The 21,018-nt window shown below is 48.3% G+C and overlaps 1 protein-coding gene across 3 annotated transcripts in view; it reads left to right on the top strand.

Moving 5' to 3' along the window:
* Nucleotides 1-21,018, top strand: part of PLPP4 (phospholipid phosphatase 4) — a 127,616-nt gene that overhangs the window by 35,426 nt on the left and 71,172 nt on the right. For 2 of the 3 annotated variants that reach the window (XM_081242506.1, XM_081242504.1), the window contains exons 2-3: nt 10,137-10,245; nt 19,060-19,150. In XM_081242506.1, coding sequence (XP_081098632.1) covers nt 10,137-10,245; nt 19,060-19,150 — 200 coding nt within the window. Of the gene's footprint in view, nt 1-10,136; nt 10,246-19,059; nt 19,151-21,018 lie in introns of those variants that run through there. The other variant, XM_081242505.1, reaches the window with a different exon arrangement.

The raw sequence follows: 21,018 nt of genomic DNA, 5'->3' as shown, positions 1-21,018 counted from the left end.
ACTCCACCTAGATTAAGCACTTAACGTTTTATCCTATTTGCTTTATCTCTGTATTTATGTTTCTATATATACTTTTCTGAACTATTTGAAAGTAAGTTGCTGACGATCATGATCCTAAATACCCTAAATGTTTCAGCTCCTTCTCCAAAAATATTCTGCCACGTTTTTGACCACATTGAAGGAAATTGTAACATTCCTTTACTGTCACCTAATATGCAGCTCATTCTCCAGTTCCACAATTTCCCGAGTCATCCTCAAAGTTTCTTTTAAATAGTTGAAAACAAAATTTTTTTGACCTAAGATCCAGTCAGAGCACAGCGGTTACACTTGGTTGTCTTATCTCTTCCAATTCTTGTAACCTGGAACATTACATCTTTATTTCTGGGCTTGTCTGTTCCTTTGCCCCTGTATTTCCGACAAGCTGGCAGTTGAGCCTAAAGTTCTGATTAGGTTCAAAGTATACATGTCTGGAAGAATGCTTCATGGGGATGCCGTGCACTCCATATAGCCTGTGTCAGGGGTCCACAGGGGTCTGTGGTCCCAGCACTGGTGACCACAGGTAGAGTGTGCAGGTTAGTGCCATTTTTCTAAAAGCTGAAGAAGAGTTGGTGTGAGCAGAGCGTCTTTGAGTCAGTAGCTTTGCATTATCCATGCAGCCTGTTTCTGGTCCTCTCTCTTCTTTCCTGGGCACTGGATAGATGGGGAACATCTCCAGGCTTGGTCCACACGTTTCCACTGTCCCACCACTTACCCCATCCCACCCCATCATAGTTAGGAGGGCATAGCTGAGGAGTACATGTTTTAATCACCTCTTATTTGCCCCCTTGGCGAGGGAGGGATTCCTGCCCTGGAGTTGAGTTATAGCGATCCTGACCGTTCATGACAGCCAACACTGGACAGATGAGGCTGAAAGCAGTTTATTAGTAACAGATTCACAGCCCACTGCATGTCACACAGGGTCACACAGGAGCACAGTAAAAACAGCCGGGGGCAATGGGAGGCAGGCTTTGTAGTATCAAGGGGGTGGGGTGCCCACTGCTTCCTGTAGGAGGATGTGATTGGCTTGTCAGAATAAGTCCACGGGCTGGCAGCGGACTGAAACCTGCTGCTTGGGGATAAGCAGGGACTGTAACTGGCCCCCTTGATAAGCAGGGTTGTTTGGCTGAGGGAGCTGAGTGGGAAGGAACTTGTGGTTAGGACATTTGAAGCCTTGGTGGTTTCAGGTGTCAAGGGAAGACATCATATCAGCCCTTAATTTTCGGCTTTTTGCTGTAGTACAACAACGCACCTACAGTGTACTCTCCCCAGGCAGGCGCCCCCCTCAGCACTTCATCTTAGTCATTTACCTGCTAGTCCTACCAACCCTCTGAGGTAGGTGCTGTTATCAGCACCACTTCACAGATGAGGAAACTTAGGCCCAGGAGGTGAAGTGCCTTGACCGAGGTCCCACAGCTGGAAGGGATGATTGGAAAGCTCATCCAGGCTGCCCTCGGGGGTCTGTGCCCACACAGTTGAACATGACGTGAGATGTAGAGTGAGGGGGGGAGGGTGAATCCAGGCTCTACCTCGGTGGGCAGGCACACTTGCTAAGCCCCAGTCTTTTCATTTATTGTGCCAGAGCAAGAGGGACCATCCTGAGAGGGTGCTGGTGACTCTGGGAGATGTTCCTTATCTGGTCCACGGCTGGTCTCCTGGATGCAATTCTCTTCCATCCAGGTGAAGGGCAGGTTGCTTTGCTTAAGTCTCCTGCTGCGGGGAACCTGCTTTTCTGAATGACAGGGAGGAGGGAGGTGGTGGGAGCGGCTTCTTGGGGGTCTTCATGTCTCTTTCCACCTCCTTCCCGGCATGTTCTTCTTTCCTTTTCTCTTTCACAACAAACGGAACTGCTCTCTGCAAGAATCTGATCTCAGTGGTTCACATTGCATGAGAATTGAGATGGACATGTTTCATTTTCCCAAGAGTGAGGCTGTATTTCTAATTGTGGAAACTTATATCTCTTAATAAAATAATTGCAGATGCCAACATTGGTGGGAGGTGTGTGTGTGTGTGTGTGTATGTGTGCGCGCATGCGTGCATGTGCAGGTGCGTGCACGTTCCTTGACCTCCTTAGAACTCCAGACTATGCACTGAGGAGGACATGGAACAGTGGACATTCTATAGCCCATAGAGCTGTGCAGACTTAAGTAAGACACCCTATGTCTTGTAGCCTCAGTGCCCTCATCTCTAAAATGGGAATACTGTAAAAGTGATGTCTACGTCATGGGATTCTTACGAAGATTAAACAAAGTAATGTTGGAAAGCACCAAGTAAAGCACTTGGCACCAGATGGCTCCAAATGGGATAAGTATTTATTATTATAATATAACTGTGATAAATTGTTATTATTATAATCGTTACCCTTGTCTTTGGGGGTGGCCAAGCTCCCCGACCCAGGGTAAGTCCTGTCCGGTGGCTGGTCTCCGGTTTACTGGCTCACAGAGATGATCCATCAGTATATTCTTTCCGTGGCCCGTCCCCGGGACTAACGGAAAATCCCAGTGCCTCCTCCCTGCCCGCGGAGCTGCCTGCCTGTTGTGCTGACAGTTTGTAAGTGTTTTCCCTCTTGCATGAGAGGGGCCCACCAGAGAGGAAAAGTCAGTAGTGCAATTAAGAAACATGCTCTGCTTTTTGCTGTCGCCTGGAAAGCTTTATTACGTGTCATGTTTTTTCCTCGTTCGGATCTCGCGAGGTTCAGAAGTGACCTTCTGGGCCACTGCTTCCTCACAGAATGGCTGACGGATGTGGTAGTTGCTGACATTCACCTGTGCTGTCCAGCCTCCCTCCTGCAGCACGTGCAACCTCACTGCCCTGGCTGGGGCGAGCTGCTGAGAGCCGGTCATCATGTCGTCAGCATCCTTCTTGTTCACGTTTGCAGGAACAGCGGCCCCCTTTGGCTGAGCCCTTTGGTGCCCCAGGCACTGTGCCAGATCCTAGCATTTATTACTGCTGACGAAAGCAGTATTATTACTGCCCTGGGAGGTACGGCCATCCTGGGATACGAGGAGGAAGATCTTAAACCTCAGAGAGGTTAAGTGACTTTTTTCAAGTCACCCAGCTGGCAAATGCCGAATCAGGGATTTGAACCAAGTGAAAGGTCTGATTAAGTTCATATTCCCACACGATCTTGTGTTTTTTTTTATGGTTGGGGGAAAGGATGTTGAAATCTGAGTCTAGTATGTGACAGAAATGTTAACCTATCTTGAAAAAAGCATATTATCAAGGTACATGAGTTAAAGGTCATTGACAAATCTATGGAATCCATTATCCTTTAGGTAACGGGGAGACCCTGGGGCTTTGAGAACCTGACTTTGAGTCGGAAGAGGCACAGGGGGCAGTAGCGTCGTGGTCGCTTGTTCAGGGACTTGCTGTTCCTGATACTGTGATGTCAAGAGTGGCCATTCCTCCGGGTTCCCAGATTTGGGCTGAATCCCTTGCTACATGCAGCAGGTGGACAGTAACAGATTCACACCCTGGAACATCCCTAGGGGCCCAGGGTCCTCACAGGCAGTTCCAGGTTGGAGCCCATCTCATGAGTCTAATTAGTGAGGCCCCCAAAGTAGAGTGGGGTGGCGAGCTTCTGTGTAGTCAGAGTTCTGATACCTGTAACTAAAGACCTTGACATCTCATTCCTCAATCCGGTGGCACTTAGCAACTCTTGACTGTAATCTCCATGAGAGTGGGACTGTATGTGTTTTATACACCAGAGTTCACAGGCACTCAGTAAATGTTTGTTGAATGAATAAGCAATAGGCAAAGATGGAAGTCCACTGTCTGTCCCTACTGCGCCCCTTCCTCTATAAGCAGACATGTGTCCTAGGCTGCGTAAGGGCAGGGTGAGCTATGCAAACAGGACTAGCCACCAGGAGAGAGTGTGTGTGTGTGCATGTGTATGTGTGTTTGCGAGTGTGTGTGAGCGTGGTGTGTACCTGTCACCACTCTAAATGCTACCCTAGCTGGCCCTGGTCTGGGGGTCCTCCAAGGGGCAAAGTGATGTTTTTATCTGATGCCCGGCTGGGCCTGGAGAGCCTCCCATGGTGCAGTGCGTGACAGTGGAATCGCATCCACTTCTCCTTGGTGAGGTTTAGGGGACCACAGAAGGGCGACAGGCCTTGTGTTTGTGATTTGGGGAGGAGGAGTAACTGGCTGCCTACTTGAGAACACCAGGATGTTTTTACCTGCTTGGCGGTGGCTTTACTTCTCCTTTAGCCTTCTGCCTGCTTTTCACTCTACGTCAACATCAGATCTCCTGCTTCTTTTCTATTTCAGTTAACTTTGGTGGGTTCTCCCTGTATCTTAGAAAATTGCTTGCTTTTGCTTGCCTTCTGCTCACTTAAGTTCTGGAATCTGGTCTAAGGAGGATTAAAGCATTTATGCTATGCAAAAACCATGCATGCATTGAAGAGAGAATTGCTCGGCATCAAGTCAGAAGAATGTCGGAATTTTCAGTGTATGTTTTCCAAATTCTTCTAACTGTATCGTCAGAAAACGAAGAAGAAAACGAGTAACACTGTCCCAACTTTGAAATGAAGATAATATTAGATTAAGACAACTGTCCAATTAAAACAGCAAAGAAATTGAAAGGAGCATGTCTTGGATCAAAATCCTGCGGCAAGTTACCTGACTTCAGACAGTTATCATTTTCACGAAAGAAAATTATCCGTTTCCTTTAGTAGTAACTCCATGCTTTTCACCTCAAAACATGTTGACCTATACATTTTAGACATTTTATTTGAGTTTGGAATTTCAGTTAAGTGCAGTGGTATTGTTGACAATAGTTAAGATTCGGTGAATGCCTTTGATGGGGGAAGAAGTCAGTTATATTGAGGCTGGACTGGCCCTGGCTGCTGAATCAGAGTTTATTGGTAACAGTGGAGAAAACACTGCTTTCACACCTGTGTGGTCTCATTAACTAGCATCTGTTCTTTGGAACAATTAATAAATGATACTTTCTGACCTGTTAGATTTCCTTCTCACATAGAGCTCTTCCTTTCTGTTTACTTTTGGTCATCAAGTCTGACGAAGTCCTAGGAGTCTTCTCTGCTCTTCAGCCTATCAGGAGTGAAAATGGATAACTGGGCCAGTTAGCCACGTCATTGGAGTACTGATCATCACACCAAATCTCCTTTTTTCCATGAGTCTCTGCAGTGATGCAGAAGTGCCATTCACAGTGAGGACAGTTTTGATTCTCAGCCTCAGACTGTGGGGAACTCTGCATCAGTGGATCTGTCAGACCCTTTCTGGGCACTGAGATGTTTTTCTCTGCACTGAATTTATTGGAAATGAAAGTAAGCAAAGTGGTTTTACACACGTCGCAGTGGTCAAAGAGTTGCTACACTTTCTTCAGCCTTTTCTTGAAAACTCAAGGACGTGGGTCATTACACTGGCCTGGGGTATGCTGATGCTTGCCGGCATTACTAAGACCAGTGGGGCTATTTTCTTCCCTACTGAATGGCCCCAGATTGCTGTGCTTTTGAGTTGTCACCTTTGTTTTTCATCTTTTTTCTGCCTTCCCTGTGGCACAAGTGGTGCTGGAGAGGATTGTAGGGGCTTTGCAAGGTGGATTTAGATTACACGTGGATGTGATCCACCTGACTCGACACCACGGAGGGGGCACCTGCGCCCCGCCTCCTCTCCTTCCATCACGGAAGATCTTGTTGACCCTCACAGAGAAGGCAGGCCTCCACCCAGAGGCAAAAGCATCAAGGTAGAATTTAAGAGCATGCTTTTGTTTTCATTGTATTTACTATGACGTTTACCAGCTGTTTATAGAGGGAATCCTGATTTCATAATTCAGCAGTGACATGAAGTTTCTTCTAGGATAACCTCATTTTAGTTTACAAAATCTGAAGAAAAATCACAGTACAGGTGGAGGGCGGATCAGGCAAAACCGGCCAACGTGGTTCTTAAAAGGCCGAAGTTGGGAAGCACTGGCTTTGCCCGAGAGCTCTGTGTCTCCAACTGTGGCGCTCACACCAATCTTGTTAAAAATGAAGATTCTGAGTCAGTAGATCCTGGCTGGGGCACAAGATTCTGCATTTTTAACAAGCTCCCTCCTAGGTTATGCTGATGCCCTGGCCTCCGGCGACTCCAAGTTTGATCCACAGACCAGCAGCATCAGCATCACCGGGAAGCTTGTTGGGGATGCCAGCCCTCAGCCCCGTCCCTGGACCTGCTGTATGTGCAGTCACCAGACCCCCAAGTGGTCCCCAGCACATTAACATTTGGGAAGCCCTGATCGTACATGCTGCTGCTGGGGGGTCCTCAGTGCGTAGTGAGCCCTGCCGAGCAGGCAGTTAGAGCCCATGCCTGAACTCCTCGTGTGGAAGCGGGGTTTCCATTCTCTTGTTTCCAAATCACTTTACAAAGAGCTCATGGAAGGATGTTTCCAGGCCTGGCACACCCTCTCTTAGGAACACACCTTCCAGAGCTTCCCATTCCACCACATGTCCACCTCTGCTCCTGTTTGCATTTTGAGACCCATGACCTCTGCGTAGCTGCCTCACTATCTGGATTCTCAGAAGCCGACGCCTGTGGCTGGTGCATGGCTGGAGGAGGGACATGTATCTTTCTGGGTACTGCCACTCCCGAAGGATATAATTTGCTTTTGACAGATGTGTTCTGGCTGCAGCCACTCAGGGTGGGGTGAGGAATCGTGTAAAAGGCTGGGTGCACGAGGCTTTAAAAAATGGCCATGAGGATAGTGTCCCTGGGGAGACAAAGGAGGTGAGGAAGGACAGTGCTCAGCGGTGTGCCAGCTCCCTGTCCCTGCGGCCAGCTGTGTGGGGAGGACACAGGAATCAAGGCTCTGGGGTCTCTGAGAGCGGGAGCTGCAGGACCATTACAGTGATGACAGCCTGTGGGTGGCAGATTGTATTTGGAAGGTGGCTGCAGCCATATCTCTCATCTTACCTGCTTTTCTGTAATGCGGACTTTGCTACACCCCTGCCAAGAGGTAGAGTAGGGTCCCCTCTCTTGAATCTGGGCTGACCTTAGGTAACCCAGTGATGCCACAAGACTTCGGAGGCTGGGTCAGAAAAGCCATTCAGCTTCTGCCTGGTCCTCTTGGAACCTGCAATCTGGATGAAGCCAGCAGAATGAAGAATTCTGACTATGCTGAGACTGCGGTGCTGGAGAAGTATGTGAGGTGCTCCAGGCAGCAGCCCCAGCTGAGCTCCTGGCCAACAGCCGGCACCCACGGTGGCCACGTGACAGGCCATCCTGATGTCCAGCCCGGTCAAGCCTTCAGGTGATGCAGCCCCAGCTGACATCTAACTGCTGTGACCACATGAGAGATTCTAAGTGAACTCTGCCTAGCTGGACCCTTCTCAGTTTTCTGATCCACAACATCATGAGCAAAACAAAATGCTTGGTTTCAGACATTAAGTTTTGGGGTAATTTGCTCTGCAGCCAGAGTAACTGGAGTATTCTGGAAGCTTTGGTTTTTACAAGTATATTCTCAAAAACAACTCCAAAACAAAATTCTTTTTCCTTAGTTATACTTAAAATGTTTTAAAAACACCGGGGTGCAGTGAGTAGGTTGTTACAAAATGAACCCCCCCACCCCCCCCAAAAAAAGCCTGAAAACTGTCTAGTAAAAACTTGCAGATGGAGGCAAGAGTAAAATGATAAGGGTGATAAAATGCTGCTTTCTGTTCATGCTCTGTTAGGTACTTTATATTCTTTCATTTTATTTTTACTCCCACACTTTAAGGTGTGCCCGTTTTATAGATGGGATGACTGAGGCTCACAGATGTTCAGGAACTCACTAAGAGCCACACAGCCGGAGCTGGAGTTTGAATGTGGATGGACCTGACTCCATAGCCTGTCCTGCAGCAGATGGAAGAATTGTTAACATGGAGAGCCACATCTCTAAGTCTCCTCTCCTTAAGGAGAAGGGCTCAGGACCCTTAGGGATCATTCCATTCAGTGCTGGGCCCCTCAGGGTCACCTGGGGAGTGTTTTAAAATCCACATACCAGGCCCAGTCCATACCAAGACTGTAGGTCTGGGGTAGGGTGTCTCCAGTGGTTCTGACCCATCTCCATTTGTCACCTCTGGCTTAGCCCAACCTCCCATGTTGCAGGTGAGGACACTGAGGCCCAGTGAGGAGAAGTGGCTTGTTCTGAAGCCCAGAGCAGCTTAATGGCAGAGCTGGGGCAGAGAGCAGGTTTCCCAGCGCCCAGACGGCCTGCTACCCCGTGTCTCACTTTGGAGGAGGCTTGGAGGGCCGTTAGCAGAAGTTACCTTACACATCAGTGACGGGATCTCAGGGCACTTGCAGTAAGATCCTGCAGTAGAAATGTTCTGGACACAGTGTTGAACGAAACAGTCAGGGGCCGGCACCGCTTTCTTCTTGAAATTACGTAAATACACGGACGGAGGGACAGAGTTTTAGGACTTAAAACCTCCACTGCGGGGGAGAGGGAGGGGAGGAGAGGAAGAGAGAGAGACAGAGAAAGAGGGAGGGATATGTATAGAGAGACACAAAAGACAGGTTGAATTTTAGGTCTCTTGTAGGTGCATGGTAGGATTCAGTGTGAGGCTGATCAGACTGAGGGTGTTTTCTGCGGCAGCTGTTCAGAGTCCTGAACAGACATCAGATTCTGCAGTCACTGAGAGTCCCATCCTGCTGGGCTCTGAGGACACAGCCCTGGAGTGACCCCCAGCCTCTACAGCCTCCCAGTGCAGCTGGACATCCAAACAAACCATGATCATACAAAGGCCCAAGTCTAGGGTAGAAACCAAGGCTGTGAGACCCCTGATTCTGTTCCAGGGCTGGGATGGCTTTAAGATGACCCACCATCTAGGTTTTACCTAAGACTGGGGCTTTTCCAGGGACACAAGGCTTTCAGTGCTAAAGCCAGGAGAGTCCTGGGCAAACCCAGACTGTTGGTCACCTGGGTGTGGTTCCCTAGACGAGAGGACAGCTGACCTCCAAGTCCTCCTCATCCTGGTAATGGTACCCCTTTTCCTGGAAGCCCAAGCCAGAGCCCTTGGAATCTGCTTTGACCACCCCACCTCCCATGTGCACGTTCTTCCATTCTGTCCTGCCCGTTCCTTCGCTCTGCAGCCGTCTGTTGCTGGGACAGCTGCCATAACCTCCTAACTCTCTCTGCCTTCCCTTCTCTGTTCTGCTCCAGTTCCCCATCTTCGCTGCTATCTGGAATGGGAAATTTCACTCTACACTTCTCGGCCGAATTCATCATTGGTTCAAAAGCCAAATTCCTTAGCCTGGCGCTCAAGCCCTGAGTCACCTGGCCCCTGTCCTCTCTCCGGCCACATCTCAAGCCATTCTGAACTGAATTCACCAGGTGAAGAGCTGAGCTGGAGAGCTGGGAGGCGGCCTGATGGCCAAGAGCTGACAAAGCAAACCTGCAGTCTCTGTCTGTTCTTCCCCGCAGGTTTTCTCTTGGTGGTAGTTCTTTTCATCCACCTGGGTGTTTTGGGCTCCCAGGATGTTTGAGGGGTCGGGAGGTGACGAGATGAGGAGGAGGATGTTTAGAGCCGTCTGGTTTCCTGGTAGCAGCCCCAGAATGCACCGCATCCCCCTCTCCCTTCCTTCTTTCCTCTCCTCTGTGTTTCTCTCCTGTCTCTACCTTCTGCCTTCTCTTGAAGCTCAGTCTGCCTCCTGGCGGTGGTGATGGTGGCGGGGTGCCGTCTGGGGTAACGTGGAGGGAGGAACACCACTGGTTCTTTCTCTAGTCCTGCCTGCTGCTCCCTCACCTTTGTTCCAACTCAAGTCCATTTCGTTCCCAGAAACTGTGCTGCTGGCCTTGCCTTGCCCCAGTCTGAGCCACCATTCTGGACTTCAACTCCCAGTTCACTTTGGATCCCCAAGTTTCTCGAGTCTTTGTATGTCAGCCTCACAGCCGTTCTCTCATGCCGACAATTAGTCCTAGCTGGCAGGTGGCGACAGAAGATTCTACAGTCTTGGTAACTACCTCCATCTTTCCCCAGTTGGAACTGGCCGAGAACCATCAGCCGGGCAGCCTGTCCTCCCCCCGGCTCCCCCAGAGGCCAGATCATCCACCTGAGCGTGTGCAGCAGCCACCTTCTCCAGTGCTCAGCCCTCACGCCTCTTTCTTTGTTTCGTTTCAGTTTTACGGAGTTTTTGGATCCATTCCAGAGAGTCATCCAGCCGGAGGAGATCTGGCTCTATAAAAATCCTTTGGTGCAGTCAGACAACATACCTACCCGCCTCATGTTTGTAAGTACCATGATTTCATGGCTGATTTGACCACTCTCCCAAGTATGAACCAAATGGGTTTTCATTTCTGCATTTCCAACCCCTGCTGATGATGGCAAGCAGCCTGAAAAACAAGAGGCGAGCTGCCCATCAAATTAAAATTCAGTTCCAGATCAGGATGGTCGCCGCTTGGTCATGTGAGAAGCAATTGCCCGACGCTTTGGAAAAGAAGGGCCCTGCTTACCTGAGCTAAACCCGAGTTGTTTCCAACTACTTAGAGTAAAATAAGATGAGAAACTAGTGAACAGAGTTTCCTGCTCCATCTGTTTTTTAAAAAACCTCAATTTAGCTGTACTCAGGTAACCGCTTTTCTGGGTTTTGCTGGTCAGTTGACCAGTGACGAGACCACTATGTGTAATTCACCCCTGACAGCATCTCTGGTCCTAGGATAAATGGGCAAGCATCCACATAGCTGGTGGATATATGGGGACATTTTTACCTCTTGGCCCTGCCCCCTGTCTATTACAGCCTCTTACACTTCCTCTACTATGTGCCGGGCCCTTGGCCGAGGGCTTTGGAAAGGATTATCTCATTTAGTACCACCCAGTATCCCCGTGAGGAAGATGTCATTGTTGCCCGAATTTTGCAGGTGCAGACCTGCATCCCAGAGAGATGAGGGAACTTGCCCAAAGCCACACAAGCTAGAGAGCAGCAGAGCCACGACTCACATCCGAGCAGCCAGCTCTGAGCCCTGCTCGTAGCCAGGAGGCTGCCCTGCAGTCAGGAGCCGAGTGTCCAGGACTCCTTGCTGGAGCTCACTGGCTTCTGGAGAATTGCCTTCAGGCCTTTCTGTAGCAGAGGAAATATTGAAGCTCCCTCTTGTTACAGAACAATAATGCAGCTTCTGGATGGGCAACCTTGTAGCTTGAAGCTTATTCCTATTGAGCAGCCATTGTGTGTCTTGCCTCTGGGAACTTAAATGACTGTTCCAGAGCTTTTATAGAGAACATGAGGAATATTTTTGCATTTTGAAAGAAATCCCTCTGATTTTGTGGAGGAAATCTTGTTCATCGGTGATGATTGGAAAGATCTTTGTGTCTGCAAACATCCCAAAGTGCCCGGAACACTGCATGAGTATCACAGTATTATTTTAATTGCTTTTTCATAATTACTTTTCTGCTGGAAAATAAACTGGATTTTTGTAAAGATCGGGGAAATTGAAAAATGTAGGGTGCTTGTGAGTAGGGTATTACCTTACACTTGAGTATTAAAATCAGATTTTTTTCCATTTTTGCTCTAACTCAAATCTTCCATAAATCCTAGAAATAAAGTAACTGGTGTGTGTCTAACTAGTTTACTCCAGGGTTTTAATAGGGGAAGCTTCTGTTGATCACTTGTTTACGTTTTCAAAGATGTCACATTTCGTGTACTGTAAAACCCAATTTGGAGTGAATGTTCATTTGGGATATTGTGAGAAATTTGTGGCTGTGTCCTAGATTTGTGAACAATGGATTGTTTTGAAGTCTAGATAAAAACGCCACAAATATTCTGGCTGCAGACACAAGTAGGATGGAGCACATTTGCATGCTGGCAGTGAAGGGAAGGAAGCAGTAAAGGAGTTCTTCAGTGCTGTGATTCTCGGAGAAGAGAGGGGTATTCAGCCACAGACACTGATTCATACCCTCTCGTCTCCTAATGAAATAAGTTCAACCTTTTGTTTTGTTAATAGTAGTTGATGAATTTCATTCATTTGGTCACAAGACTTAGTACGATTCCGATTCCGTAATAACACAAGGAAAGCAGTACATACATTGAGAATATGTGTAGCGCAAGATGAAAAACGCTTTGTCACCACATAAATTAGGTTTGTTCTCCTGGGTTTTATTAAGAGTTTAATACAAGACATCACTTGTCTGCTTTTGATCCTTTTAACCCTTCTGATGTTTATAGAAGAATTTGTAATAGAACATATTTTCACTGTTTTCAAAAAATAGCTTGGTTTCCTTAGAAAGCTCAAATTTCATTATTTAATGCATACACAGAATCCTGGGATCTCCTCTGCTTCTGTTTAGGATGTTTTAATATAAAGGCAAACTTGCTAACTGTCTAATAACCAAAGTGTTTTTTAAAGGCAGCTGCTATAACCCAGATGTTTCTTTATTTGGGAAATCAGTGTCTCTGGAGTTGTGCCTATTTGCGCGCATGCGTGCGTGCGTGCGTGTGTGTGTGTGTGTGTGTGTGTGTTTTAAAGGAGCTACTTGTTCAAATGTCACAAAAATAATATCAGAATGTTAGGGAATTAAGTGAGGAGTAATGACATCTCCAAGAAGCCCCTGGCTGGCATTTCCTCTGTCCTTGGCACCATCAGCTGAGGTGACTATATCCGTCAACATGAAACTTGGGTGTGGTTGGACCGTTTGATTCCAGGAGCTTGTTTCCCTTGTTGACTCTGAGCTCCTGTGGACCAGAGAGGCAGGCTGAGAACTCTTTTCTCACACACTGAGTCTTGACTTAACATTTCCTGGCTGTTCCCAACCACCAGCTGCTCCCTTATTCAGAAGAGGTCATGCTTCCTTTCTGAACACGTGGAGGTTATCAGATCATCTTTGAAAGCCTACTTTTTGGTGTAGGAAGACTCCCTTGGTGTTGGGTGTTGCTGTTCAGTACTCTCTTTGTTGTCTGTAGTAGTCGTGTCTTTGTGTGTCCGGAGGACGCTTCCAGGGGCTGGATGTGGGTGAGAAAAGCCATAGGAACTGCAGGTGATGGGAAGTCAAATCAGATTTGACCCCTGCAGGCTCCTGGGGGACACGGTACTCTAAAGCAAAGTGGAATCTGGAAAGAGCCAGAGGAGAGGCTCAGGTAAACTTTGAGGGATGCTCATCATCATCCTCATCATTATCCTCCTCCTCATCGTCATCATCATCATGTAGTCACAACAACAGGCAACATCTCTTGCATGCAGGCACTGCGCTCATCATTTTACAAACAGCATCTTAGTGAGTTCTCTCAATCCTTTGAGGTTGGCACTTTTGTTATCCCATCATTTCAGTGGAGAAAATGAAACTGTCATGAGGTTAAACAGCTTATCCAAGGTTTACAGCCATCAGTGGCTGGACCAGGATCTGAATGCCAGCAGTCAGAGCGCAGACGGCCTTGGAGCCACTCGCCTGTGCTGCCTCCTTGGGGGCTCAGGTGAGGTGGACAGGTGGTGAGTGCAGTGTGTCACACAGAGAAGAGCAGGTGTAAAGGCACAGACACAGCGGAGCCAGGGCTGCGTGGGCCCCACGAATAGGCATTTGCTTGGAGTGCTGTGTGCTGCACGGGGCCGAGGGTGGCAGGGATACACGCAGACTGTGGACAGCTTCAGGTAAGTTAATTAGTAGCTCATTCAGCAGAAAGTTACGAAGCACCTTCCTTGAGCCAAGCCCAGCGGCGGGTAGTGGAGGCGCGAAGCTGAATAGGGTGTGGTTTCTAGTCTAGTGGGGACACAGACGTGAACATGAGTCAGATGGTTCAGCATCACGGGAAAGCCCTTGAAGGACAGGCAGGACTCAGGTAGGGAACTGAAGGAATGGTGAGTGTTTCCCAGTTTCTTTCCTTGGCTTAAAAAAAATGTACCCAAGACCTGTCCTTTGCCCCTCGTTTTGCTCTGGCCACGATACTGATATGTCCAGAAGATGTACTTCTGTAGAATATTATTGAGATTGTGTTGATTTGATAACAGGGGTTTCTATTCTGGAATAGGATGCTTCTAAGGAAGATGGAAATAAAGTCAATTTGGGGGGAGAAGGGAAGGAAAGGAGACAAAGCTGGCTTGTGATAGTTTAATTTTTAGACACCTTTGAAAAGCCTTCACTCTCAGCTTTGTGACGGGCTATAATTGTTTGCCCACAGCAGGGCCTTTCCCACGTGTCTGCTCGTCCTGAGTTGTTAGAAGCACCACGCAGCACACCTTTCTGTCAGATGCTGGGAATTAGGGCACTTTGGGCCCACAGTTTTGTCTGATCTGGATGAACCCCAGGGACAGGCTCTTCTCTGGCTAGCACCCTAACATCAGGTGCCCTGGCTTCGGTGGTAAAAAGTGCTTGGCACATTCATGCCCTTCCCTGCACACACACTGCTCCATGCTTGGCAGATTCCCAGACACATGCTGGCCACACAGTGCCTTGTATCTGTGCCCAGGTTTACCCACTGTCTGCGTGTAGCAATGGCCGGGACGGACGGCACTTCCCGCGTTGGTTTCATTGGTGGATGCACAAGGCAGGGCCCTTGCTGGAGACACTGGTCCTGTAGGGCACAGGCAAGGCGCCTGGGCTAATAGGGCTCTGCCCTGCGCCTGACCTCCCTGCACAGATGGGCTGGAGCTTAAAGCGCTCTATTCCCATATGTCTGGTCACAGGATCCTGGCATTGGTCATCTGTTTACAGGTTTCCCTGGGAACAACAATCAGAATTTCCTGGATACTAACTCTCTGCTGGGCCTCATGGGTGAGCAGTTGGCAGGGGCTCTAGAGTGGACGGCCTCGGTCCACTCCCAGCTTTGCTAATTACTAGCTTCGTGAATTGGGAAAATCACCTCCGCTCTCAGCGCCTCAGTTTCCTTATCTGTAAAAAGGGGGCTTTAGCAACACTTTCCTCCCTCCCCAGGGTGTTGAGAGCTTCAAATAGGGTGATAGACTTACAACACTTCACTTAGGGTGTGATCTATAAGAAGCATTCAACAACTACTCAGTGAATTTAAATCCTTGCAACCATGCTTTGCTATGTATATCATCACTATACCCATTTGACAGATGAGGACACTGAGACTGAGACTCAAAGGTGAATAGGTTACGTGACATACTCAAGGTCGCAGAGCTGAAAATATCAGAGCTGGGGCATGAGCCAGGTTCTACTAGATCTGAGTCTGTTCCCCACATTCAGTTTGCTCCACAGAGCTCTGGCTTCCTTGCCTGTGGAAGCGCATCATGCAAACCCAGCCATATCCCAGGCTCTGCCTAATGACTTTTATATGTTCTCTTGCTATGTGGGTGCTCTGTAGCACATTTAATTAGCAGCTGACAAGATGTTCTCTGATACAAGAGGATCTCACGCTCAGTTTCCCCATCTGTAACATGAGGCTGTTGGGCTAAGCTGATCACTCTGATTCAGGACTCCAACCCAGGTAGCACGGCAGCCCAGATTGGAGCGTCAGGGTCCCAGTAGCTGCGTGCATTTGTGTGTTCCCTTATCTCCCTGAGTTCCAGTTTTGTTTTCTGTACAAGGAGGATGTTTCCCCCAACGGAGTAGCTAGAGGATTAGACAATGTGAGGAAAGGCCCGAATACGTAGTAGGTGCTTAATCCGTGACAGCTGCCACGAACACTTCTGTGACTCATCCATGTTCCTGGAAACACGCCCCATTCTTTCCTTCCTTAACGCCAGAGTAAAGGTGTTTACCATGTTTTATTAATGCTTCTTGCTTTTGAGGTGAGAACTGCTACAGCACGGGTTAGAAGCACAGAGCTTGATTTAAACAGACGGAGTGCAAATTCCCACTTGACCACTTATTAGCTGTGTGACTTTTAGCAGGTTATTTAACCTCCCTGTGCCTTAGTTTTCCATCCATTAAGTAAGGAGCCTGCTTCATAGGGTCGCTGTGAGGATTGAATGAGTTAATTTACACAAAGTGCCTGTAACAGACCATGTCATTAGAGAGTTTTCAGAAGAGCAGCCCTTTTCTCATAACTAGTGGGGAAAACTCAAGCACAGAGAAGGCTCAGTATGTTCCCTGCATCCTGAAGCAGTGAGTGGCTGGAGTTCATCGTCCTGGTCTCTCTCAGGTCCCATTTAATAAGCACAGATGATTCACTGTCTTCCCACTGGGCCATTCCCAGGATTTTCCAACTTTTTTTAAGCCATGGAAACGTTAATCTAAGGGAAGCAATCCCAGGGGAAATTTTGCCTGTCCCTTTCTGTCCTCCATCTCCACACCTGTTTGGAGGTAGAAGTAACCACTCCCACCCCTGTGTCTCTGTGTCCGTCTTCATCTCCTCCATGGGCTTGGGTAGCAGAACGGTGCCTTCTAAAGGCGTTTGTCAGAACGTGGAAGGGGCGGGCATCGGTTTAACTCAGTCCGGTTTGCTGAGTGAAAGTGGGGTGCTTCTTTTTTCTTCATTCTTTCACTCGGTTCAGAGGTGCTTTTGCCCCGGAGGAAGTTGTTTTCCTAACGTGTTGGCTTCTGGGGCTCATCTCTTAATTCCAACTTCTGGTTGAAAGAGAGTTATAAAAAGTTGGGGGCAGCAGGTGGTACATGTAAGTAAGTCTCTGTCCTGATCTGAGGACCGCGCTGGCCCGAGGATACGGCAGATACGTTTCCAGGAAGAAGGAGCGAGACCAGAACCCAGATGTCGTTAGTATGAGAGGAGCAGAGAAAGACCCCTGACAGTCACGTGCAGACATTTCTGTTGCGGCCACCTGGGCGGGGGCTGGGACCCTAGCCTGATGGCTGCTATTCCTCACCTGCGAAGCTCGTGAGATGGGAAGCCCTGGGCCCTCCTGGTGCTTAGCCTTGGCCCAGGAAGCAGTTTGTCCTTGGTTGTAGAAGACAGACCAACGTGCATCTACTCAGGAGAGTTAAAGTGCTGTCTGGTTGGGGATGTAATTAAGAGCCGGAGAGCTGAGGCAGCGAGCAGTGCTAAGAGGGACCCCCTTGGCCTTGAAGCTGTGAGCTTGGAGCCACCGGGCAGCTCTGATGCCTTCCCCAGCTCCGACTCCCAGGCTTGGAGCTGCGGTCTCCCACACGGTGCCCCATCTCCTGTTTGGTCACCACAGTCCTGCTCGGGATCATCTCCTGGAGGCAGCCTCTGGAGCCTTGGAGGGAAAGTCTTCCCGATTCATATTTTCTCTGCGGTTCCATTTCTGTCTAATAACCTCAGACTGTGCCAGCTGGGATTGTCCTACAGTATTTTCTTCAGTTCTCCATTCTCATATTTATGGTTTGACTGTCGGGGGGGTCATTGCAGCACTGTTCACTGTTCAGTGAGCTGCTTTCTCCTGTTTGGGGGTGGTAGCTGGTCTCTGGTGCCCAAAGTGAGAGGAAACCGAAAGCTCAGGACATCTTTGGCCTCGACCGTAACTTTGGACTTAACCTAGGGAGGGGCTTCAGCCATTGCTCTCTAAACACTGAATGTGTGAGTCAAAACTGATGCGGTGTTTCTCAGTCCCCAGCATCGTTTGAGATGCTTGTTACACAGTGTAGATTCCCAGACCTGTCCTGTATGAGTGTTTGAGGGACGCAGCCTTGTGACAAGCCCGGCAGGTATGCAGGTGTGAGAGCCACCCAGGCACGCGTGGAAACTCACAGACTTGCTGGAACTCTTAACTCACAAGCGAGTGTTGCCTTTTGGAGCCGCCCCTGGGGAAATCCTCTGCTTCGGTTCTGAATCTTCTCTTGTACAGCTGCCCTTAGACCGTGTCACAGTCTTCTGAATACCCTCGTGGTGATAGGACTTACTGATGTGGCGTTTTAATAGCCAAGTCATTCAGGGCCACTGCCGATAAGGAGGCTCATCAAGCTGGTTACTAACCATTTGTGGTCAGAGAGAGACCAGTCAGTAAGGAGAAGCGTTTTCCTGTCTCAGGAACTGTCTCTGAAGACAGCTCCCAAAGAGAAGTCCCCAAGACGCTCTGAGCTCTGGCAGTCTGGCTGTAGCAAGTGTGCAGGGCATCCGAAATTATTTTGAAAGACTGTGTGCATTTGGATGGATTCTGTTTTTTAAAAAAGGAGAGTATCTTCTAGCCATGCCTTAGTCCTGTTAGAGAAAGCCCCTCTCCAAAAAGTGACACCGATTAGAGCCCAGGTGGAGATTTCCCAAAGTGGGAACGCTGTTGGCTAATAGTGACACACCTCACCGCTCCCACCACCATCTGTGACCCGATTGTAGATTTGCGAGATATTGAACCCCTTTTGATTGTTATCCTGAGACATTATAATCATAAGGAAATAACATAAATACCTTTTTCTTGATTGCTGGAATGTTGAGAACAATGGACTAATTATACAATGCTGAGTAAAGATTAGACTTGAGAGGCAGAAAACCTGACCTCCAAAGCTTGGCCTTGCTACTCACCAGCTATGTGTCCTTGGGCACCTCATGTAGTCCCCAGGCTTGGCAAAGAACTGTCACAAAGCCAGCGTGAGGATTTAAGAGACTCCAGTACCTGACGGTACCCAAACATAGTTCCTGCCTCGTAGAAGGTTCAGTAGTGAGTGTCGCTTGCGTCTGAATCCCACCAGCTTGGTTCATTAAGCACTTACTGCACTCCCAAGTGCTTTGGTCCAGGGGAAGAAAGGGGATGGAGGAAGGGAAGAGGAGAGACTTCACGGAAAAGGACCAACCTCTGCTTTGCAGTGGAAATGAATATTCGACAAAAGAACACCAAAGGGGAATGAATCAATCGACTCTAAGCAAGTCCCATGTGCTCCCATGTTGCCAGAGTGCTGAGGCTGGGAGGCCAAGGGTTCTTCCGCGCCTCTGCAGGGGAGGACGGGAGGAGGGTTACTGACAAAGATGGGTTGTTATAATTATGGACTGTTCTTTTCTGTTTAAAAAGCCACCACTTGAAATGTGGCTCCCAGCAGTTACAAATCAGTTATAACCCATAATCAGACCTCTGATTTTTCAAGTCTGTGGAGTCTCTAAGTATAGATATAAATCCTTCTTCGTGTGAGGTCAGGAGTTCAGTAAGATCATTCAACCAGTGAGTCTAAACGAAGCTAACTGGAACTAGTTATCAGTCAGCCCTCTGATAGCAAACTGCTGTCCTCATAAGGGATTCTTTGTTATTTCTTCCAGGCAATTTCTTTCCTCACACCTCTGGCTGTTATTTGTGTGGTGAAAATTATCCGGCGAACAGACAAGACTGAAATTAAGGAAGCCTTCCTAGGTAGAGTATTCACAGTTCCTGCTTTAGGGGATGGGGCTGAACTTAATTATTGAGGTCGCTAGATTTTGAAAGTCTCAGTTGCACCCAGCTGATTTTTCTCTTCGTCAAATTAAGTTTGGAAACACAAGACAAGGTAAACTTTTACCCCTAAGAAGAACCAGTGCACAGGTGGTAAGTACCTTATCTTCAGGGTCAGCCCATTGCTGCTGCCCCTTGTGCTGGAAGTGAGTGTCAGACTCCCCATCAGAGCTCTGTGCTTCCCCGGCACACCAGAAGGGCAGCTCTTGGCTGTAAGGGAGAGTGAATCTGAAACTTTGTCACCACTGACTGTCCAGCCCCACATTTGTGGCTAATAGGCCCATATTTAAGGGCAATTCAAAAATCAACCACAGGCTCCTTGACCAATCACCATTGGCTAGAGGCAAAAATGTGCAAAAGCAGATGTAAAATATAATATAAATTGGAAACAAACTCCATAACTCATCTTCAGTTTGGGGACATTTTGGCAGTTAACCAACTGTTATTATGGAAAGAATGCTCCAATCTTTGCCATTGATTATAACACCATTATTATCAGTTCTCCCCAAGCTGAGCCATATCTGCATGTGACATGAGTCTGACATTTTTAGGGTTAAACCCATGTTTTTTCTGATCTGCATATTAATCCAGAGACTGAATAAATGACAACACTAAGAGAAAGCAAAACTATTTGGCTTCAAAATAAACTACCTGGAGGCCAGGTTTTTAGCTTTTTTTTGACGGTTAGGAAAACTGAATTAGGTATATTTTTTGACATCACACGTTAAATTTACCCAATCCGTCACACACGTTGTGTTTGTCGGTGTGTTGTATAGGCTCACCATTCAGTTAGGTAGTAAATCTGGAAATATGAGATTCTTAAGTTAAGGTTATGTTTGTTAATTACTGAGCTTTGAGGAAATGAAAATGTAACGAAACATGGTCTCCCTTGTTCTTTGTAAGGGAAGGAGGGTGAGGGTGAGATCTAGGGAATGCAGAGCAGTAAAGGGACAGGGAACATTCTTACATAATCGGGCTTTGGTTAGGCTCTGGCTAGTTGAGAAGAACAGAATTCCTCTGAAATTACATCAAATAAATTAGAGGTTTGGTTACAGGGCTATAACAAGCAATCTCACAGACATCCAAGAATAGGGAAAAGAAGGACAGAGGAGCCTCGTGGGGACGGAGCAGGTATCCAGGCCACGAGGGGTGGAGGTGCCCCTGCCACCTCACGGTCCCTCCTCTCTGCGATGTGCCCTTCCTCTCCTCTCCCTCCCTGCCTCAGTCTCCTGTCTGGATGGCGTTCCTGCTGCCTGCACCTCTGGTCTGTGTGAGGTTTGGGCTTGCAGTGGTGGGTGCCCCCGGCCCACACCTGTATGACCGTTCAGCTCCAGTGCCACCTCGAAGGTTGACTGCATCTCGTGGTCTAGACTTCCCAGGTGGAGACTCTGGCTCGACTCGTTTCTCAAGCCTGGACACAAAAGTCCCGAGTCTCTGGCCAGCCTGTGGATGCCTTCCCTGAAGTCAGGTGTGTACCCCCGGCTGCTTAACTGCGGTTTGAAGCTTTGGTCGTCACATGGTCTCTGTCTCCTCAGCTGAGGTGCTGGAAAGGTCAGGTTTTCCAGGAAGGGCGTAGGTGCCCTCCCACATGTGGCTCGAGCATCTGGACAGAGAGCACTGCGGTCCCCCAGATGTCCCTTTAGGAGGCCTCTCAGTTGACCTGGAAATCCCTCTGCTTCACTTGTTATTCTAGTCGCTCCCTTGACACGGAGTCCCGAGATATGTGACTGTGGGTAGGAACTGTCTTTCATGGTTATGGTTATAATTTACTGCCTGCTTTTGGAGCTGGG

This window comes from Mesoplodon bidens, assembly GCF_964165515.1.
Source record: "Mesoplodon bidens genome assembly, chromosome: 1".
Classification (NCBI taxonomy): Eukaryota; Metazoa; Chordata; class Mammalia; order Artiodactyla; family Ziphiidae; genus Mesoplodon; species Mesoplodon bidens.
Note: the sequence above shows the minus strand (reverse complement) of the source record. Positions and strands in the feature narration are given on the sequence as shown.